General features: G+C 32.6%; 1 protein-coding gene across 1 annotated transcript; it reads left to right on the forward strand.

The window, feature by feature from the left end:
* The first annotated feature begins 14,431 nt into the window (after positions 1-14,431).
* Positions 14,432-16,336, forward strand: LOC113294385 (calcium uniporter protein 2, mitochondrial-like). Its single transcript, XM_026542783.1, has 2 exons — positions 14,432-15,064; positions 15,703-16,336. The coding sequence occupies exons 1-2, from the start codon at positions 14,432-14,434 to the stop codon at positions 16,204-16,206; spliced, it is 1,137 nt and encodes a 378-aa protein (XP_026398568.1). The 3' UTR covers positions 16,207-16,336.
* Positions 16,337-19,431: the final 3,095 nt, after the last annotated feature.

Here is a 19,431-nt window from a genome sequence, read left to right on the forward strand (position 1 = left end):
AAAATTTGAAAATTTACGAAACTAAGGAACTCTTTCATTACATTGCAAAACAAGGTTACAATGTTTTTTGAAGAAATTAAAATTCTACTTCTAAAAAATTAAAAAAGTACATTGAAATTGAAATTCTACTTCTAAAAATTAAAAAAGTGCATTGAAATTAAAATTATACTTAGGATAGGTGGTAATCCATTACTGACCAAAATCTCGTTCTTCCATAGTTTGTAGAGCGGTTTCTCCCAATCCTCTACCTCATTCATGTTTTGGCGTAGGATCTTCAAGTCGGCTTCTCTTTGTTGTGTTTGTACCAAGATTGTAGAGTTTTCCATGTGCTTCTTAAGGTACTCTTCATCTGTTTCATACTTGGCAACCCTTTGTACTTGCGATTTTTCAATAAGTTCGATGAACTTATCCATTTTGTCTTCTGCTCTCTGCGATGCTTTAGCGTTACCAGCCCTTTTCTTTGAATTATCTCTCCCTGCACTTCTAACATCATCTGTTTGTCCAAAATAACGTCTTCTGCGAGATATGTCTGAGGTTTTAAAAATTTTGAGTAGATGATGAGCTACCAAACATTTCTGTATCCTCCAAATCTTCATCCATAGTTATTGGAGCGGAAGTATCAGCTTCATTGTCTTGAGTATGTTGAGTTTGTTGAGTAGGTTGGGCGGAAGTACCAGCTCCATCATCATTATTAACCTCTGGATTGTAGTCGGGTTGATAGGTCTTCAGGAGCTGGAAAACCGATTCATGTTTCCAAAGTCTCTTAAAACTATAAGCACCACATGAGTGTGGTTGTGGGTGCGAATCGTGCCATACACAATACACATTGGAGCGTGCCATGTAGTGTTGTACAAAATAAAATAAAATAAAATAAAATAAGTGTGCCGTTTTATATACTGTCAGCAAATTATATATGACGTGTTGCTGCTTTAAAAATGACCATGATGAGACTGTGCATAAATACTTATTTTATGTTTTTCAAAATAAAAATTTCTCATATATTTGTATAATGAACCAAAATTTCAAAGATAATTATATAAATCTAGCAAATTAACTAAAAACTTGGATAACCATAAATTGATAAATAGATTTGGAGACAATGTTATAACCCTTGTTTGTCATAATGAAGATTCTTCCTCCTTTTTTCATCAACCTCCTTGCTACTTTCTTCTTTGCCAATTGACTTGTGACCAGTTTATTCTTCATTAATTTCTTCTTCATTAGGTATATCAGAATCAGATTCATCTTGTGGTGGCATCTCCACTTGAGGTCGTGGTTTATTAATGCGGATTCCTTTGGAATTACTCGCTCAACCCCTACGATGTTTAACATCCAAGTTTTTACCGCTCTTTCGACGAGTTTCCAAATTCTAAGGAAAAGCAAGATCATGTTTCTTCTTATTTGGATTTCCTTTGTTTTTCCTTGTTGTCCCTGGAGAGTATGGGGATAAACGTTAAACAACAATCAGATCAAAGTAATTCCAAGTATAGAATCGGTTTACTCGATACACACACAAAGACCGATTCCTAACATGGCACAAAAATAACCGATTCATATACGTGCTCATGTAATCTGATTCTATGTTAAAAAGTATATAGAAAAACTAGATATTGTTTCCACCAAGAAATGGTCTATGTGGACACTTACATAAACCGATTATGGGCTTAACAACTAAGATATCGAAGACTATATAATTGGCTTATGTAGACGTTCTTGTAATCCGATTTTAACAAAAAAAACATACAGAAAAACAGTTTTCTCTTCCATATATGCCAGAATCGGGCAATGTGAGCAGGAAGATGGACTGATTCTGGTTAAATATTCTTTAACCAGATAACATATCGAGGACAATCGGTTATTATAGGAAAGAACAAAGACCATTTCTTAAGGAAATCGGTTCACAAGTACATTGACGTAGACCTTCTGGTATACGTAGAAAATTTTGACTTCAAAAATTCAAATTTTGAGTGATTGCATGTTGCTAAAACCTAATGTAGAGGATTGAGTTGATAGAAAAGTGTCTGATTCGAGCCATTTCCACTGCTTGTATTGCGTTAATATTTTGATCGTCTTCCGTAACCGTTCGCGAGGATGATTTTTTATTTCGAGTCGCTCTCCCAGTTCCTGGATTTTCCGAACTAGGATAAGTAATCTAGTGACTTGTTTCATTCGTGGCTGATTAGTAATTTTATATAAGAAGAAAAAATCGTTTTTTTCGAGGGAGAAGAAGAGAATAAGAATTTGTTGATGGAGGAGTAGAGATGAAATGGAAATGAAAAGATTAGAGTTTTACGTTTTATTATAGGATTTAATGGGGATAAATTGGTAGTATTAATATTTAATGAAGGGTAAAATGGTAATTTCATCAAATTTAGAACCCCTTATCCTTCTTCTAGTTGGGAACAAAATTTGTGTAGGCCTCAGATAGGCCTCAAACTAGCCAGGTTTTTAATACCTAAGCGACTTTGTTTTTTTGGTTTGCAAAAACACTCCACGTGAGAAATATAAATTTCGTCAACCTTGTTTCACATCTCATAAAAAGTCTCTCATAACTTTTACAAGCTTATTTGAGAAAGATTTTGGGATATCAAAAAGAGACATGTAATTGAAAAGACGAGGGTACCCAAATATACTTCAATCTAAAACTTTTCCACCTATAAGTCCTTTCTCCGAAAGTGATTGTCTATGGACTGAGTCAAGACAATACAACTAATCGGTTCACACTCCGTGTGATCGTCTATGGATACGAGATTGAGACAATACGACAACAAGATAACTTGTGTGATTGACTATGGATACAAGATCGAGAGAATACAACAACGAAGTATGATTACTTGATAATAGGTTCGGACTTAACCAAACACAATAGGATTGCTATCAAGTAACTAGGAATTAATGTTTGTGTATTTTACTTCTAATTATAATAAAAACAATTATAATTGCAGAAATAGAAAAGTAAAAGACACAACAAGATTTTGTTAACGAGGAAACCGCAAATGCAGAAAAACCCTGGGACCTTGTACAGAATTGAATACTCTCAAGATTAATCCGTTATACAAAATGTAAACCAACTTCGTATAGTTGAGACCAGGCAACTAAACCTATAGTTCACCTAGTTCCGTTTGTATCCCTGCGCCTCCAACTTGCAATAAGGCACGCACTTGGAACAATTCCTTTGGTTCGTATTCCAAAGTGTAAAGGAACACCAAATCTGTTCGGTAATAACTCCTTTCAAACAAGTGATATGAGTTGGTGAAAGGCTCTTCTGTTTATCCCAATAAACTCCTTTGTCAAGTTCTTAGATCTATTTAAAAATACAACTACCAAAGTAGTTGGGTCTAGATTTTGCAATCAATACTCTTAATCACAAAGACAGTATATTGATGCCGATCTACTCAACTAATCAATCAAGGTTATCACAAAGATAAACCGATTATAGTTGGATCCCCAACCGATCAAGTTTTTTGCACACCAAAGATTATGAACTTAAACAAGCAATCTTCTTTGTCTTCAAATCTTCTTAGATCTTCAATAAACACCTGCACACAATCAACTTGAATCTCTTGTGATCAATCACACACAGAACGAAGTCTGCTAACAATGGATTATCACAAGACGTCTTCAGATCTACAAATAGTCTAAAGATCCCCGTCGAAACTTCGATCTAGTTTGAGTGAATCTTATACCAGAAGAGAAGATTCTCAAGCATAAACAAACTAGGCGCAATCAAATTTCAACAACCGTTAGTCAATCGAAAACTAATAATAAACTGCAATTATCTAGTTTCCCACCAACGATACTCGTAGATCTTCCCAATCCCAAAGAAGTATTTAAAACGAGCGGTCGTAAGGGATTTCTCCTAATTAGGGTACTTTCCTCTCCGAATACACGACTCCACCAATAATAACACAACTAGGTAGTTTTGCTGGCTCTGAGGATTAGTTTGCTCGAAATGTTGACTTCAAAATTTATAGACCAAGGAAGTTCAGACACCAAGGAATTTCCAAAATCGAAAATATTCTCAAGATATGCAATATATTTCCAAATTCGGTTTCATAATTCCTGGAAATGCTATATCCAAATATTGACCGAAATCTCAGTAGAAAATCTCCAATTAGTGAATGCACATTACCAATTTTTATTTTCTAAAGATCTGCATTTTAATTGCTGAAAATTAAAAGCATATAAAACTAAAAACCTTAATTAAAAGATTCTCATTTTATTTTGATCCGGGATTCTCCTTTAGTTATTAAGGAATATCTTTGAACAATAAAAGATAAGAATTAATGCACGTGTTTAAAGTATGTCGACATCTTTACTTGGTAAATCCTTTTTCATATTTACCATCTTGGAACCGATTTGCCACACTTCCAAACGAGTTTAGAATTGGTTCATCTGATTTCCAAGAACTATGTGATTGATCAAAAACATTCAATCACCATTCATGGGTTTAACAGTTCTACCAAAACAAATTTCGGTTCTACCTCCAAGTGGCTACTAGGATCGGTCACATTAGTTTCCACAACATTGTTAACTAAGTACCAGGATCGGTTACCACTTATTTATGGTACTTACTTGTGATCGGTTGCACAAGTTATAGAATCGGTTACACCAATTACTAAAACTTGTTAACCTACTACAAGGACTGACTACACATCTTGTGATTAGTCCCAACCAAGTTCTAGGATCGGTTACCCAATGACTAGGAATGGTCACCAATTACAAATATCGATCATACCATCTCAGGTGATTACTTAAGATTGGTTTCACTAATTAAAGTCATTCCAATACAAAAGTCAGGCATTGTGAATAATTTTACCAACATACATAAACAAGTTATGAGTGGTTATACTAAACACACATATTGGTAATCCAATTGCAATGAATAACAATACCAATAAGCCTAGAGATTTCCCTTTCGATTCATAAAATAAGTTTATGAATTGTACTTCCTTTAAACGAATGTAAAAAATTGTTTCCTAGGACGACATCTTCACCCATACACATACATAATCACAATAGCATTCATACGATTATGTCGATGTCTTATATACGAAGTTCAAAAGATAGACGTTATACTTCGTATTGTAATTCCTTAATACTATGTCTAACTAGAGTATAATCATTCACAGCTTCGCAGTTATGTTTTCAATATGCACGACTTCAAAGATACGTTAGGAATGAAACAGTTCAAGTCAAATATTACTAACCTCAAGAGGAAGGATGATGTCGTCGTTGTAGCTCTTTACTTCTTCACATTCTTCAAGTCTTCACGTAATACTTGTAAGTCTCATATCCTAGTAACTTTCTAGATAACCTATACGAAGTTGACTCTAGTAAATAATCAAGAGACTCTTTAAATGAGTTTTGATTCACTAAAACATGACAACCAAACTTGACATACCAACGCTTGGTGGGTTCAACCCAGCTATGCTCCAACAGTAATAAATTGCTAAAATTAATTACCTTATTCTATTTGGAAACCTTTTTGGCTTATATCCTAAAGGGAGACCAAAGTAATTAGTAGGAAGAACATTGTTATAACATCCAATAATATAAGAAAACCCATTCAAATCTCCTTTATAAGGAATGAATAATTGGAGGATATTTTACTGTAGCTGCCGGCACGGAAAAAACTTGGAAAACATGCCGATTTGAACTGTCGGCATTAAAAAACCATGCCGACAGCTACAGTAAAATATCCCTCAATTAATTCGTGTATTCCCCAATTGCTCGTTCTTTATAAGCGACACCATAAGTATAAATCTTGGAAAAATTGATCTTCAAACTTATTCAAAGTTCCAAACATAAAAGTTTAAGCATCAAGGGTTTAACCTACTCAACATCATTGCCAAAAAAAAAATCATAATATCATCTATAAATTGAATACGAGTAATTAGGGTTCCAGTTGACGAAACATAAAACCACTTAATAAAATAATTGTTGAGCAATGTTTATCATGTTAGTTAATACTTCATATAATATTAGAAACAAAATGGAGATTGAATGATCTCCTTGAAGAAACTGAATATGTAACATGTTCAATGCAGCATTATATCCATCTTCTCCAATTAACTCCAAAGTTCAATTTATTTAAAGCTTCCTAAAAAAATCTCAATTTGCATTATCAAAAGTTTTTTAAAATTAACTCATTCTACATAATAGACATGGTGTTCTATTTCTTCTTTCAGAATTATAAGCTCGTTTGTTCATTAACATTCAAACGTCGTTTAATCATATTCAATAGAAGGAGGGTTGTATTAAAGCTTTCAGCATGAACCTTTGATATTATTTTATAAGAACCTTTAATCAAGCTACGTGGTCTAAGATCTCTAATTTTTCCAACCTAATATATATATATATATATTAAATAAATTACCAAATTGAGTGTTATGATCGTTTTCTTTCCGGGCATTTTGGTGAAAAAATTGGGTGTTATGATCGTTTTACTTTATCCATTTCTCTTTAACATATTGACCCCAATATATTTTTTCAATAGAATACCAGGAACTTAACTCATTTTGTAAAAATTCGAGCCTATTTTCGGACTCTAAACTGTGTGATTTTCTATTTTCGGGTTCTATTTCATTAAGGATATTAGTGATAATATTTCTGAAAATATTACCAAATTCAGACTTGTTCCAGATTCTAAGATCACGTTTAGGATTTCCGAGTATTTATGTTATTGTTTTAACCTCTACATTTCTCTATATAATTTTCAATCATATTATTATAAGATTTGGGTTCCTTCCAACACCTCATGTATCTGTAAGGTCTGTTACTCATTTCTCCTATTGGTATAGTCTCTAACATTATAGGAGCATGGTTCGAAACTACTCTAGTTAGATGTTTAGTACTTGACCTTGGTAGATATTCTAACCACTTATGATTTACTAGACCACGGTCAATTCTCTCTTGAATGTGATGTTCTTCAGTTCTCTTATTCGTCCAAGAGAAAGGAAGACCAGTGAAATTTAAGTCTACGAGACTAAGATTTTGTATGCATCTATAAACATAAGAAAAGCTACTAGTCGATGGGTCATTACCTCCCTCCTTATCATCCTTATGCATAATAAAGTTCATGTCCCCTATAATAGCCCAAGGACTTGAAATGCTACTAATAGACTCTACATGTATTATCCTTTCCATCTTATTTGTTATCATAAACATTGAACTCAACCTGATGGAAAACATAATAGCCTAGCATAGAGAATAAATGCTCCATGTGCTACCAAATCTGTTGTTCATATGACATAAAATTGCTTACTTGTGGCTGAGATAAACGCGTCGCCATGTCTGTAAGTTGATATGAAGAAATAGTTTCCAGTAGCACTTCTTAATAGAGATGAATTGACCTGATTTGGTCCCAGCTGAGCATCAACTCCAAACCATATTCCCCTGAAACACAAGGAAATTAAACAACTTATAATAACCATGTAGGTTATTAGAGAGAACATGATAAAGGAAATTAAAGAGAAATAGAGGAATAAGAGCAATTTTTAATATCAATTAAACAAGAGAGAAAAACATAGAGAAAAATAAAATTAGGGTATAAAAAAACGATATTCAGTTTAGGGCAACAAAGAAAATAAAATTAGATCTGATAAGATAAATTTATGGATTTAAAAAGACAAAACAATCGATATTGGAAAAAGAAGAAGACATGAGAAGATTGATGATTAATACCGAGCTTAGAACATGGGTTTTGATCATTACAACATTCATCAGTCCAGGACAAGTTAACCTTTGGAGGATGAATGCTTGTTTTAGTCACAATTTCAAGGGCGGAGGCTTTTTCTTTAGTTGTGAGTTGCTCATGATCAAAGATCTGTAACTTCCCAACCAGAGTACTTTTGGAAAGTGTATTAAGATCTCTTCATTCGATGATGACATGTTTCTTAGTCTCGCATCGAGCTGGTAAAGATCTCAGAATTTTCATCATAATATCATTTTCATGAATAATCTTTCCTAGTGAATAACAAACATTCACAATTTTCGATAATTTGTGATCAAAATCCTCAAACGAATGTTTATCAAACATACGAAGGTTTTCCATATCAAAAGTTAGGTTTTGAAGCCTGGATTCCTTCTCTGCGGAATTCCCTTCAAATACAGTTTCTAAGATATTCCAAGCATCATTTGATCTAGTGCACGTAGATACATGATGTTGAACATCTTGGCTTATGGCGTGAACTATGGCTTTTAATCCATCAGAGTTTCATTTAACATCTTTGATTTCAACATCGTCATATGCTTCTATGCCTTTAGGAAAAACATCAGCTCATTCTCCAACCATTAGAGTATTATATCCTCTTACAATAAATACTTATGTCTAAAAGTCACCAGCTTGTAAGAAGGAACGCATATAAGTTTTCCACCATAAGTAATTTGTGCCATTGAAAGCTGGAGGTACGTTGATTGAGATTGCACTCTTGTCCATAATACATATCGCTTCAAACAAATATTTATTAGGTCAACAGTTTTTGCCTACTATGATACCAATTGAAAACGCAGGGGTTACCAAATATACACAACTTTTTCGTTCGGCAACCTGTATAGACAAAACTTAATACAATTGCAAGTAGACCAACTCAATGATCCTTGACAATATGTATATAGAGTTAATATATCAACCTCTACTCAATCAGTATGTATATAGACACAAGGTCTGTGAACCTATTTGTTAAGAAGAGTACTTGGACGATCTCAAAAATCAATATCCAAGATCAATCTAGGCGTATCTAAATAATTCATTTGGAATTCTTCCAAGTGATTAAACTTGTTATCTATCTTTCAAGATACAAATTCTACAAGAAACTAATCTGGTAATCGATTACAATTAAACGGATGTATCTACTTAGATTGAACAGGTACAAACTTGTGTAACTCCAATTATAAAGATAAACACTATAATACGGAAAAGGAAAAACACAAGACACCAGAAATTTTGTTACAAGGAAACCACAATAGCATAAAAACCCCAGGACCTCGTTTAGATTGAACACCACAATGTATTAAGCCATACTTCGGACTGGAATGTAGTTGAGACTGAATCCACCCACCAAGAGATTCAGTTACAATCGCGCTCCTTATGTCTCTTGAACCTCGTAAGGTTCTACGCACTTGATTCCATTAGATGACGTCCTTTATATCCTAATAGTTACTTTAGCCGAAGTGACGACTTTTGATACCAATCTGCCTCAAACAGATAAGCCTATTTGATTTCCGTTTAGATCAATGATCAAGGTAAAGACATATGTTTGCAATAGAAAGAAAGCAAACTTCACAAATATGGAACTTTCTACTCGCGAAGAGCAGCCTAGATTCTTAACCACCTCTCAAGAACAATCGTCGAAAGATCACCTAAGAACAATCTTTAGATATCTATATTGTGGAATCACAAAGTCTAAGACGAAGAGAACTTTGTAATTACTATATATCTTTCCTGAACGAGATTACAAAAACCTAGATAACAGAAAAGCAAGATGAGGATTCACGAACTATCAAGGTAAATATAATTGGACATGGCTTCACGAATCCCCAATCGAAGTCTTTTAGTCGTAGACCTAAAAGGTCAATAGAGGCGACTCTAGAATCAACTAGGACACAAAGTGTCAGGGATTGATCTTCCCAGTTGACAAAGATGCTCTATCTATAATTTTCAAAGACCAGGGTTAACTTAGAATTCAAGTTAAGATAACTTTAGAATCAAGCACACATAATAGATCTTCAAACTACAACAAAAGACTATACACATAGGTTCGGTTACTTAACCGTGTATAATGGATGTTCGGTTTGGAAAATTAGCCAAAATTCTACTTGATGTTCATTTAAGCACCTAAGAAATTAATCATGATTCAAAAACATAAGTGTTTAATAAATAAATGAAGCCTTAGAAGTGTTTAAGAGAGTTCTAGCAATGCTAAACATATCAAAATAGTAAGTCTTTGAGTATCTGCTAAACATTGTCGGGACAGTTGGTACAACGGTTCACCAACCGTAAGGATTATTCACGAGTCAGGGTACAACGGTTCCCCAACCCTACTAGACTACCAAACTCAGTTGACCTCGGTTCGTGAATCGGGTTTACCAATTGCTAGCCAAATGATCCAACTTATAAAATCCAGTTTACCCTGGTTCGCCAACCGGGTTCGTGAACAGTTCCCAAAAGAACTTGTGGCTTGCGAACTGGTTCGTCAACTTTCCTATATTTCCGAGTCTCAGATATTTATGGTTTACAAACTGAGTTCACTAACTTAGCTTGAGTAAAAATTAAGTAAGTTCATATTTCTCTCTTTTGATGTTTGAAACATTCCCAAGTGATATAATCATTTGCATGGGAAATTTTAAATTGACCCAAAAATTAATTCATAAAACTAATATTTTTAAGGACCGTTGAACATCCAATTGCTAAATTATATTCTGAGATTTTTCACAAGACAAGCTTGACTCAAAACATCTTCTTTGTTAATCTACTATAATTCATGCGACATAGTCTCAATAGATAGAATGATGGTATAATGAGTATAATAGAATGGTTCAGTCTTCACATACCTGAAACAGAAGTTGTCCAAATGTCTTCGTCAATCTCCAGTCTTCAAGGGTGATCTCTGATACTCAACTACAATTCTGACATATCCGAAGCTTGACTTATTAGACTGGAAATCAAGATATAGTTTTGATCACCTAACATCAACAACAAGCTTGAGATAGCAAAACTTGTAGGTTCAACCGAGCAGTGCTCTAACATTGTAGAATAGATAAAATAGAAAGACTAAATATGATAACAATAGAGTAGAAGAAAGAGAGAAACTATGCTACTTTTTTTTATGTGTTTACAAAGGAGGAAGTTACTCTTTGTTGTGTGTTTACAAAGGAGGAAGCGATCTTTTATATAAGCATTGTACCATTATGGAAATAACTACACCATTACATCACCAACAACACCAAGAATGAGGGGTTAGAAGAGTTAATTAACAACCATATAATGAGTACAATAAATGCTTATTTAATATGAAGCAATAGGGTGATGGTTATCTCCGTGATAACTACTACCTCCGTCAATATTATATATGCAGAGTTTTAGTTTTTGGTTGTCCATCTATATAGGCATAATTCTAATTCCTATATAGTTTTTTTTTAATATATATACCCTTATTAATGTTTCTAGTTTTCATCAAAAAATTAGTGATAATAAAGGAAAAATGATAGATATTTATGAAATCCATTTAAAATCTAAAATATTTGACTTCTCTTCCTATATAACTTGGACAGAGGGAGTATTCACAACATATTAGGATTATTTTCACTTTTCTTAATTAAATACATGGCTCGGCTAGGCTTGAGTCATATATGGATGAGCTAATAATGAGCGCTACATCACCAATAATATGGACCCTTAGATACACGAAAAATGACGGTTGTGATGATTTTATTTTTTTTCTTTTGTCGACCCTTTTGTTCGTTGATCAGTTCCGCAAATAAAACATTTCAGTAATAATTGAAAGACCTATAAATCAATGTCTAATAAAATAATTCCACCTAAATAAAAATGTACTCTGATTGAAAAAACCCTTTAAAATGTCTAAACTAAAAACAGAAGAGATAAAACTCAATATGGTCTTTAAACATTTATAAATAATTATGGGACAAAATGGGTTTTTTATACTTGATTTGGTGATCAAATAATCATAACACTTCCATGAATAAACCGAACCAAAATTTTCTCTATGTGCTAGTTTTCCATTTACATTATAAAACACTAGCTAATCTTTATACACTGCGAAATGTCCAAGAAAAGAAAAAAAATGGGAGATGTAGAGATTTTCCATCACAATATCATTGACCCATTCAGCCGTAACAATATCATCCTCGTCAAGTCGTCGTGAAATAGCAAATTTATTCCGTACTTATTACTAACTTCTAATATTAGCTCACTTTATTTTATTATCTTATTTAGATTTAAGATACACCTCAAAATTTTCGATAGATGATTATGTGGCGACATGTCGTCTTTTTTCTTCTTTTCCTTAATTGATGTCATTCATGTTCAAATCCTTTGAACCGAAATCTAGATCTTCGTAGCCGCTTCCCTTATTTCTCTACGAGGTACATAATACCTTCTCCTATAATATGTTTCCCTTTGTAAACTTTAGTTTATGTTATATAATTTTCAAAATCAAAATTGAAATTCCCGAGACACAATTTAAACCATTTATGAATTAAAAAAACAAAATGAATTACAACCTATATTATTAGCATGCAGTTTTTAAATTAAAATATGAGTGATCAAAATATTTACATTGTGATTGTAAGTTCATTAAAAAAGATTATGGTTCAGAAAGAGAGACACTATCTTTATTACGAAATATGGCCTAGTATAATGAACTAAAACTCTAACTTAATTAACTAGAGTCAGTGTAGTGATAGAATAAGACATCTCTTGAGAGAGACTCTTGTAAGGTTAACTGAACCAAAAGAGAAACTATTTAAGTTGTTTGAAACTGATTTTGTTTCTATATGTACAAATGGCATTGCTCATATAGATCATCTGGCAATATGCATATCGATCATGTGGCAGCTGCAACAGAGTTCTCGTTCCATCTCATTCAACCACCCTACCAAGATTTACAAGCCAAGTACCGAATTAAATTACTCATTTATTTCTCAAATTAGAGAAGAATTAAAATTAAAAGATGATTAAGTTAATGAATCTATTAACAAAGTTAAAACTATTTTGAGGACTATATTTTGAATAATCAGTTGATAAACAGATAAGTAATAATTAAATACTAACGTGTCACCTCATCTTAGTATAACAACTGACTAAACATCTCTAATTTATGAAAATTTCTTTCTTAATGCTAATTATTATATTGCAACTAATTGCACTATCACTTCGTCGTGTATTTAATGTCATTCCTATCTTGTACTTTTACCCATCTTTATCCATTTTTACCAGAATCAGTTAAATTTTGATTATCATATCAACCATCAAAAGATCTACGGTTTTAAAGGAAGTAACATGTGGATAAACTACAATTTTAGGTACATAATGTCATAAACAGAGCAACACGTGTTTGGAAATTCTTGTATCAGTTATGTTACCAGGCTCTAGGTAGTGGCAGTTTGTCTTTTGCAATGAGCGGCTTTCCAACAGAACATTACTTTTCTGACACGATAAATTAGGTGATTACATATTTTCAAATTCTCGAGGTGTCCGAGATATTGAATTTCATAATTACGATACTGGAATATGTAAAAATAATCAATTTAAAGTTATCTTTGCTTAAGAAGATTGCGTCTTTAATTTTAATAATGCAGAGATTGTATTAGGTAATTTATTGATTGTTGTCTTTATTTTAAAATATTCTTTTGAATTGTAATTTGAAAAATCATATATGGAATTGTAGGTTAGTAATACTACTAAATTTATTTCCTCTATTATTATAGTAAATTCTTTTTGATGATAAATTTATCGGTATATGGTTTTGATATCCCTATCCTTATGTTATAAAACAAAAACTGACAATTTAGTCAGGATAAAGAGTGGTCAAGATTTATCCTGAGAGATAATTTAGATAATGTAGAGATTGTACTGGATAATTTAATAATTACATCTTTATTTTAAAAGTTTCTCATGCATTGTAATTTAAAAAAATATATATGGAATTGTAGATTAGTAATATTAATAAATTGATGTCTTTTATTGTTATACTAAGTTCTCGTTGGTGATAAATTTATCGGTATATGTTATTGATATATCCCCTTGTCATAGAGATTAACGACTTAGTTAAGATAAAGGGTAGTCTAGATTTGTCTCAAGAGATAAATCCATGATTGTGGTTGGAGTGTGGTCATCTTTAGAAAGATAAATATCGGTTTTGATTTAACCTCACGAAAGAATCCAAAACGGTCTCAATTTGTTTAATCCAAGCTTAGTTTATAAATGTCGGTCATGATTAAATATTATAAATACATCCAACGGTCGAAGTTTTCTTACAATGTCATTAGTGTCCAATTAATTTCACTACCCAATTAATATCTCATAATAAATATTTTATTAACTTCTCATATTTAATATATTTTCGTTAATAAATAATTAATTTATTACTAATTATATCGTAGGACATTGATGGTGGTTGTGGTGGTGAAGTAAATAAGGTAGAGGTGGGAGTAGAATTTAAAAGTTTTATTTACTTGTTTAGCTTACTTAATTTGTAATCTTAATATATCACGATATATAAAAGAAAATCATTTTACCTTTTCATTTTATCACCCTTGAAAGTAGTATATAAGGAAACCCCAAACTCTTCCCCATTTCGTTGTAACCTAAAATAAATCCCTCAAAAATTGGAGAGAACTTCATCTCAAAAAAAAAAAAAAAAAAAAACTACCACCTCGACTTCTCTCACTTTGACTTTCATCAACTATGGCGCTTCAGAGAGCATTAACTCACCGTCGTTTATTCCCCACCACCACCGCCAAGAAAATCTCCACCCTTTCACTGCGTAACCCATTTCCATCTTCATTTCTAGAGAAAACCTTAGTCTCACCATATTCCTCAAGAACAACTTTTAATCGGGAATATGTCTCAGTTCCAGATTCAACCGACCAAGGTTTTTTCAGAAAGTTTCTTCAGAAAAGAACTTTTTATCAGTCAGATGTTCAGACATTACCAAATGGAGAAAATTTTATGGACAAATTAAAATATATGGATATTAATAGAGATCGTATTCAATTAGGCACATTGAACCCTCCAATTCATTCATTGGAAACGAAAAGTTCTCCATTGTCATGGTCATCACGAACTGTTGTTGCTACTACTCTAGATGGAATTGTAATCTCAGTTGATGATACCAAGAAGTTACTCAAGCTATCCCAGTTAGAAACATTGAAATCTACTCTTAGAAAAATTCCTCAGGATTCCATTACTTACCCTGAGTTTCTCCAGATTTGTATTGATTCTACGAGAATTAACCAAGGTTCTGAGATCGCCAAAGCATTAGATGAATCTGGCTCGGTTATTGTTCTAGGTAACATTGTTTTCCTCCGTCCCGAACAGGTAATTTTTCAATCCCCAATAACTAGATTTTGTTTTTGTTTAATTTTTAAGATTTAAATGAAAACAGAGATCTGATAATATATTTTATATTTCTATTTTTGGTTCTCCCCAATTTTGTCTCTTTTAAAGGAAAATAACTCTCAAAAAGGAAATTACCGAAAATATCCTTAAATGAAAAATACTAATTACCCATTTTTAGTCGTGTGCAAAGATTATAGAAGGAGTGGTAACTATTTGTATTTTTTCGACTCACTTTCTCGCAAGCTTTCGATTTCAAAAGATATTTTGAAAACACCCTCCACAATTCACGACCTCAACCACACCACCTTCATTCATTTAAAGTTGAATCCTAGAAATACCGGCTTATTCAGTGACTACGCATGTGGGATTAACCATGTTACGTGATTTTTTTTTGACAAGTTGGATTTTGATTTGACCAAATCAACGATCCTTTCTATTTACATTGATTGTAAGTTATACATATGTTTTCCTCTAAGTTCGCTGACTAAGAACCACTTGATAATTAGATATTTTTTAAATTGTTTTTGGTTTTCGAAAATATGAGTTTACTATTCGACGTAATCCACCATTTAAATTGACTTAATTTGTGTTTATTTTATTTTTTTTGTTTTGTGCAGTTGACGAAAGCAATAAAGAGTATAATTCCTTTACCAATATGCGATAAAAATGACCCAAGAAAAACTGAGTTCGAAAACATGGAAAACGAGAAAGAAATAATTGATGCAAAAGCAGAAGTATTGGTGAAAAGAGAATTATGGAGTGGATTAGGACTACTAGTTCTACAAACAGCGGGATTTATGAGATTAACATTTTGGGAATTATCATGGGATGTGATGGAACCTATTTGTTTCTTTGTCACGTCAGTGTATTTTATGGCTGGTTATGCGTTCTTCTTAAGAACGTCTAAAGATCCATCTTTCGAAGGGTTTTTTCAAACCCGGTTCGGTGCCAAACAGAAGAAGCTTATGGTGTATTATAATTTTGATGTGGATAGGTATAATGAGTTGAAGCGAGCTTATCATTTGTCCGCATCTGCATCAACATCGGTATCAAAAGCATCTTCATCGTCGCCATTTATCCATACTGATCCTCCGACGTCGTTGACTTGTGTTCTTCCTTAAAAATAAATGACAAAAACATATGATCCCATAAACGTAAGTAGTTTTTGCTAGGTGTTCTAGGAAAAAGTAGTGTTAATCTAGGTGAAAGCAAGTTAAGATGGTGTTATCTTATGTTTGTTCCTTTTCTCTTTCAGGCTAATATTCCTGATATATATCAGGAATTTTTACTGGTTGCTTCAATAACATACAAGTCTTCTGTTTCCACCAAAGTTTTCTATATCTTTTAAGGACACATTAGTTTTTCTTTTTAACTCGATTTTTAGGCAATTACAAAACCTATAATCGGCATGACCATGAAGGTAAACTAGCCTGCATTAAATTTTATGGGTAAAACTATGCTTTTATTTCTTTTGAAATGGTGATAAACTTTACACCGGCTACGTTGACCTAAATTTATGTATTTGTCAAAATCTCATGAATATTGCATGAAGGAAATTTTAAATACGTACTTAACAAACAAATAGTAATCAGATGGGGAACTACGTTAGTCTGATTATGGTTGTTCACCATAACAACATTACGACTTAGTAACGATACTGATAACTGAATAATTATTTTGGACTAAAAACTATCGCCTGGCTAAAAAAGGATAGCATGAAGAAAAAAACGTATCAATTTATGTATGGGTTTGTCAAAAACTACGTAGATTCTCCTTAAAGATTGAACATGAAAATCATGCAAGACTCGGTGACCGTTATGACAATGAAAGTGACATTCCATTGTACATGATAACGGTAATCAGTACTTACCAAATAAATGTGGTAACTGTTCTAAGCCAGAACAACAATATGTATGGTAATTAGAAAGGACTATATTGTCTATTAATATTAATAAACAAATAGGGAAATCGTGTCAGGACGGTTATTAACTGTAACCGTATTTGTACAATTCGAAAGCGACAATATACGAATAATAGTCATTGTAAACTGAAAGATCACCACCGCTTAGCAAAAAATGTAAAATAACGGAAAAACATCCAGTGTATATTTTCTCTTCACAGCTGAGCTTGTGAAAATGTATATATTCATTAAAAAAATAGAAAATAAAATATATAAATGATTGGTTGACTGTTGTAATGGCGGTAATGACATTCCTGTATAGTTTCTAACGACAATCAATATTTAACAGATAAAGGGGGCATCTACGTTACACCAGGACAACAATATATGAAAATTAAAAGAATCAATATCTAATGAATAAATGAGAAACTGTACCAGGCTGGTTTTACTTTTCAACTAACAATAGAACGTAATGTTCGAAAACAACAATTATACCAGTAGTAATTATTGTGAAACGAACTTTTTTGTTATCTACCGTACAAAACGACTTATGGTTTTCAATGATTACTTAGATTCTATTTAAAGGTGCAACATAAAATTTAGGCAAGATTTTATGGCCGTTATGACAACAAGAATAACATTCTTACGTATTGTATGTAGTAGAAGTAATCAGTATTCAATAAATAAATGTGGTTATTGTATTAAGCCAGTACAAGAATATATATATGAAAATTTAAAAGAATCATTGTTTAATTAATAGACAAATGGAGCAACTGTGTCAGGTCGGTTACTCACTGTAGTAGTATTTCGTGTTTTTCAAAAGTGACAATAATACTGGTAATAGTTATTATGAAGTAAAAATATCACCACCACTTAATAACAAGTGTAAAATAATGACAAAACGTTCGGAGCGTATTTTTCTTGTTACAGTTGATCTTGTGATAATTTACGCATTCTTTTCAAAAGATGAAAAAGAAAAATTATTGATGGCTAGATGACCATTAGAACGGAGGTGTGACATTCCTTTTGGTTGTTAACGACAATCAATATTTAATAGACCAATTAGATACTTGTGTTAGGCCCGGACAACATATATTAAGATTAAAAAAATTAGTATCTAAAAAACAAATGAGAAATGCGGCAGACTGGTTTTAGTTGTCAATTATAAAAATATTATATAATATTCAAAAACGACAATTATACCGGTATAATCATTGTGGATTAAAAAACTTCTTCGCTATCTACCATATAAAAAATGGTCTTATGAAAGATTAAGTAGATTTTATTCAGTGATGAAGTTTACAAATTTTACAGGATCCAGTGACAGTTATGGCAACAACGTAAATAATGTTCTTTTATATGTAACTAGATATCATTCTGGGCTCCGGCTAGGGCTCAACCTTTCTATGATAGCTGGAAGTTAGGGTTAACCCGGGTCTATTCCCTGGCCTGGCTTGGTTAAGTTAAAGTTATCTTTTCTTGAGTCGCAACTTAATCTCTACCGTCGAATGTAAAGAAAATCTCAGACGTCGATGAATAAAGGAATAACCCTCTTAATGGATCTCCTACAATTTCTTCAAATAATTTTGAAACAAAAAGAAAGTTTGATCGTTTTTCTTCTTCAATAGAACTATGTATTACAAGGTGATCATTGATTTGGATGCTCCAAGAATCAGTACATAATATAAAGCCAATGAGGCTAAGAATGTTAATAATGGTAATACATCTTGGTCTAGTTGCACTTGTAGTTGAAAATATTAGAATGAAAATATTGCATACTAAGTGATTGAGGATTATCATAATATTTCTAAGCTCAGAACTATCAACTCAGATAAATAGACTTGAATTTGGCTTTGAAAGCTCGTACTCTTGTCCTATCATGGGAGACGCGGCTGGCTGTAGACTTTATATAAATTTCTCTTATGCATCTTTGGTTTGGGACTCTATTTTCTTATAATTAGTTTTATTAGCTTTTTTGTTTTTCTTTTGATTTCTTGTTAAGCTTATTCACTAGGATTTAAGATCTTTGTATTTTGTATTCTCCTCTTTCCATATAGTTTTCCTTCTGATCAAAAAGAAAAAGAAAAAAAAGCTATCATAATTTTCTAAGCTCCTTATTCAAGCTATCATAATATTCAAATGTGTAGTTGTACAAACCAAGTCACTACATTAAAGTCTTCGTGCATCCAACTCAAAACCAATTGGAAATGAGTGGAGTGTCCCTACCATATTATATTCCAAGTTCATTATGCAGAAACTAGCGATGTGGGATTATTTTCCTTTCACACGCCCCCTCGCGTGTAAGTCTTGTCATTCGGCTTAACACGTGGACTTACATACGAGTGACCAGTCAATCGGTCACTGTTGCACAAGTGACCAGTTATTCGGTCATGATGGCCAATAATTAGGCCTACACCTCGCATAAAGTTCAGGTCCTGGCTCTGAT

This window comes from Papaver somniferum, chromosome 7, assembly GCF_003573695.1.
Source record: "Papaver somniferum cultivar HN1 chromosome 7, ASM357369v1, whole genome shotgun sequence".
Lineage (NCBI taxonomy): Eukaryota > Viridiplantae > Streptophyta > Magnoliopsida > Ranunculales > Papaveraceae > Papaver > Papaver somniferum.

Coding starts and splice junctions, on each gene's coding strand:
- LOC113294385 (XM_026542783.1), top strand. CDS start 14,432: ATGGCGCTTCAGAGAGCATTAACTCACCGTCGTTTATTCCCCACCACC. Junction 15,065..15,702: donor TTTTCCTCCGTCCCGAACAG/GTAATTTTTCAA, acceptor TGTTTTGTGCAG/TTGACGAAAGCAATAAAGAG.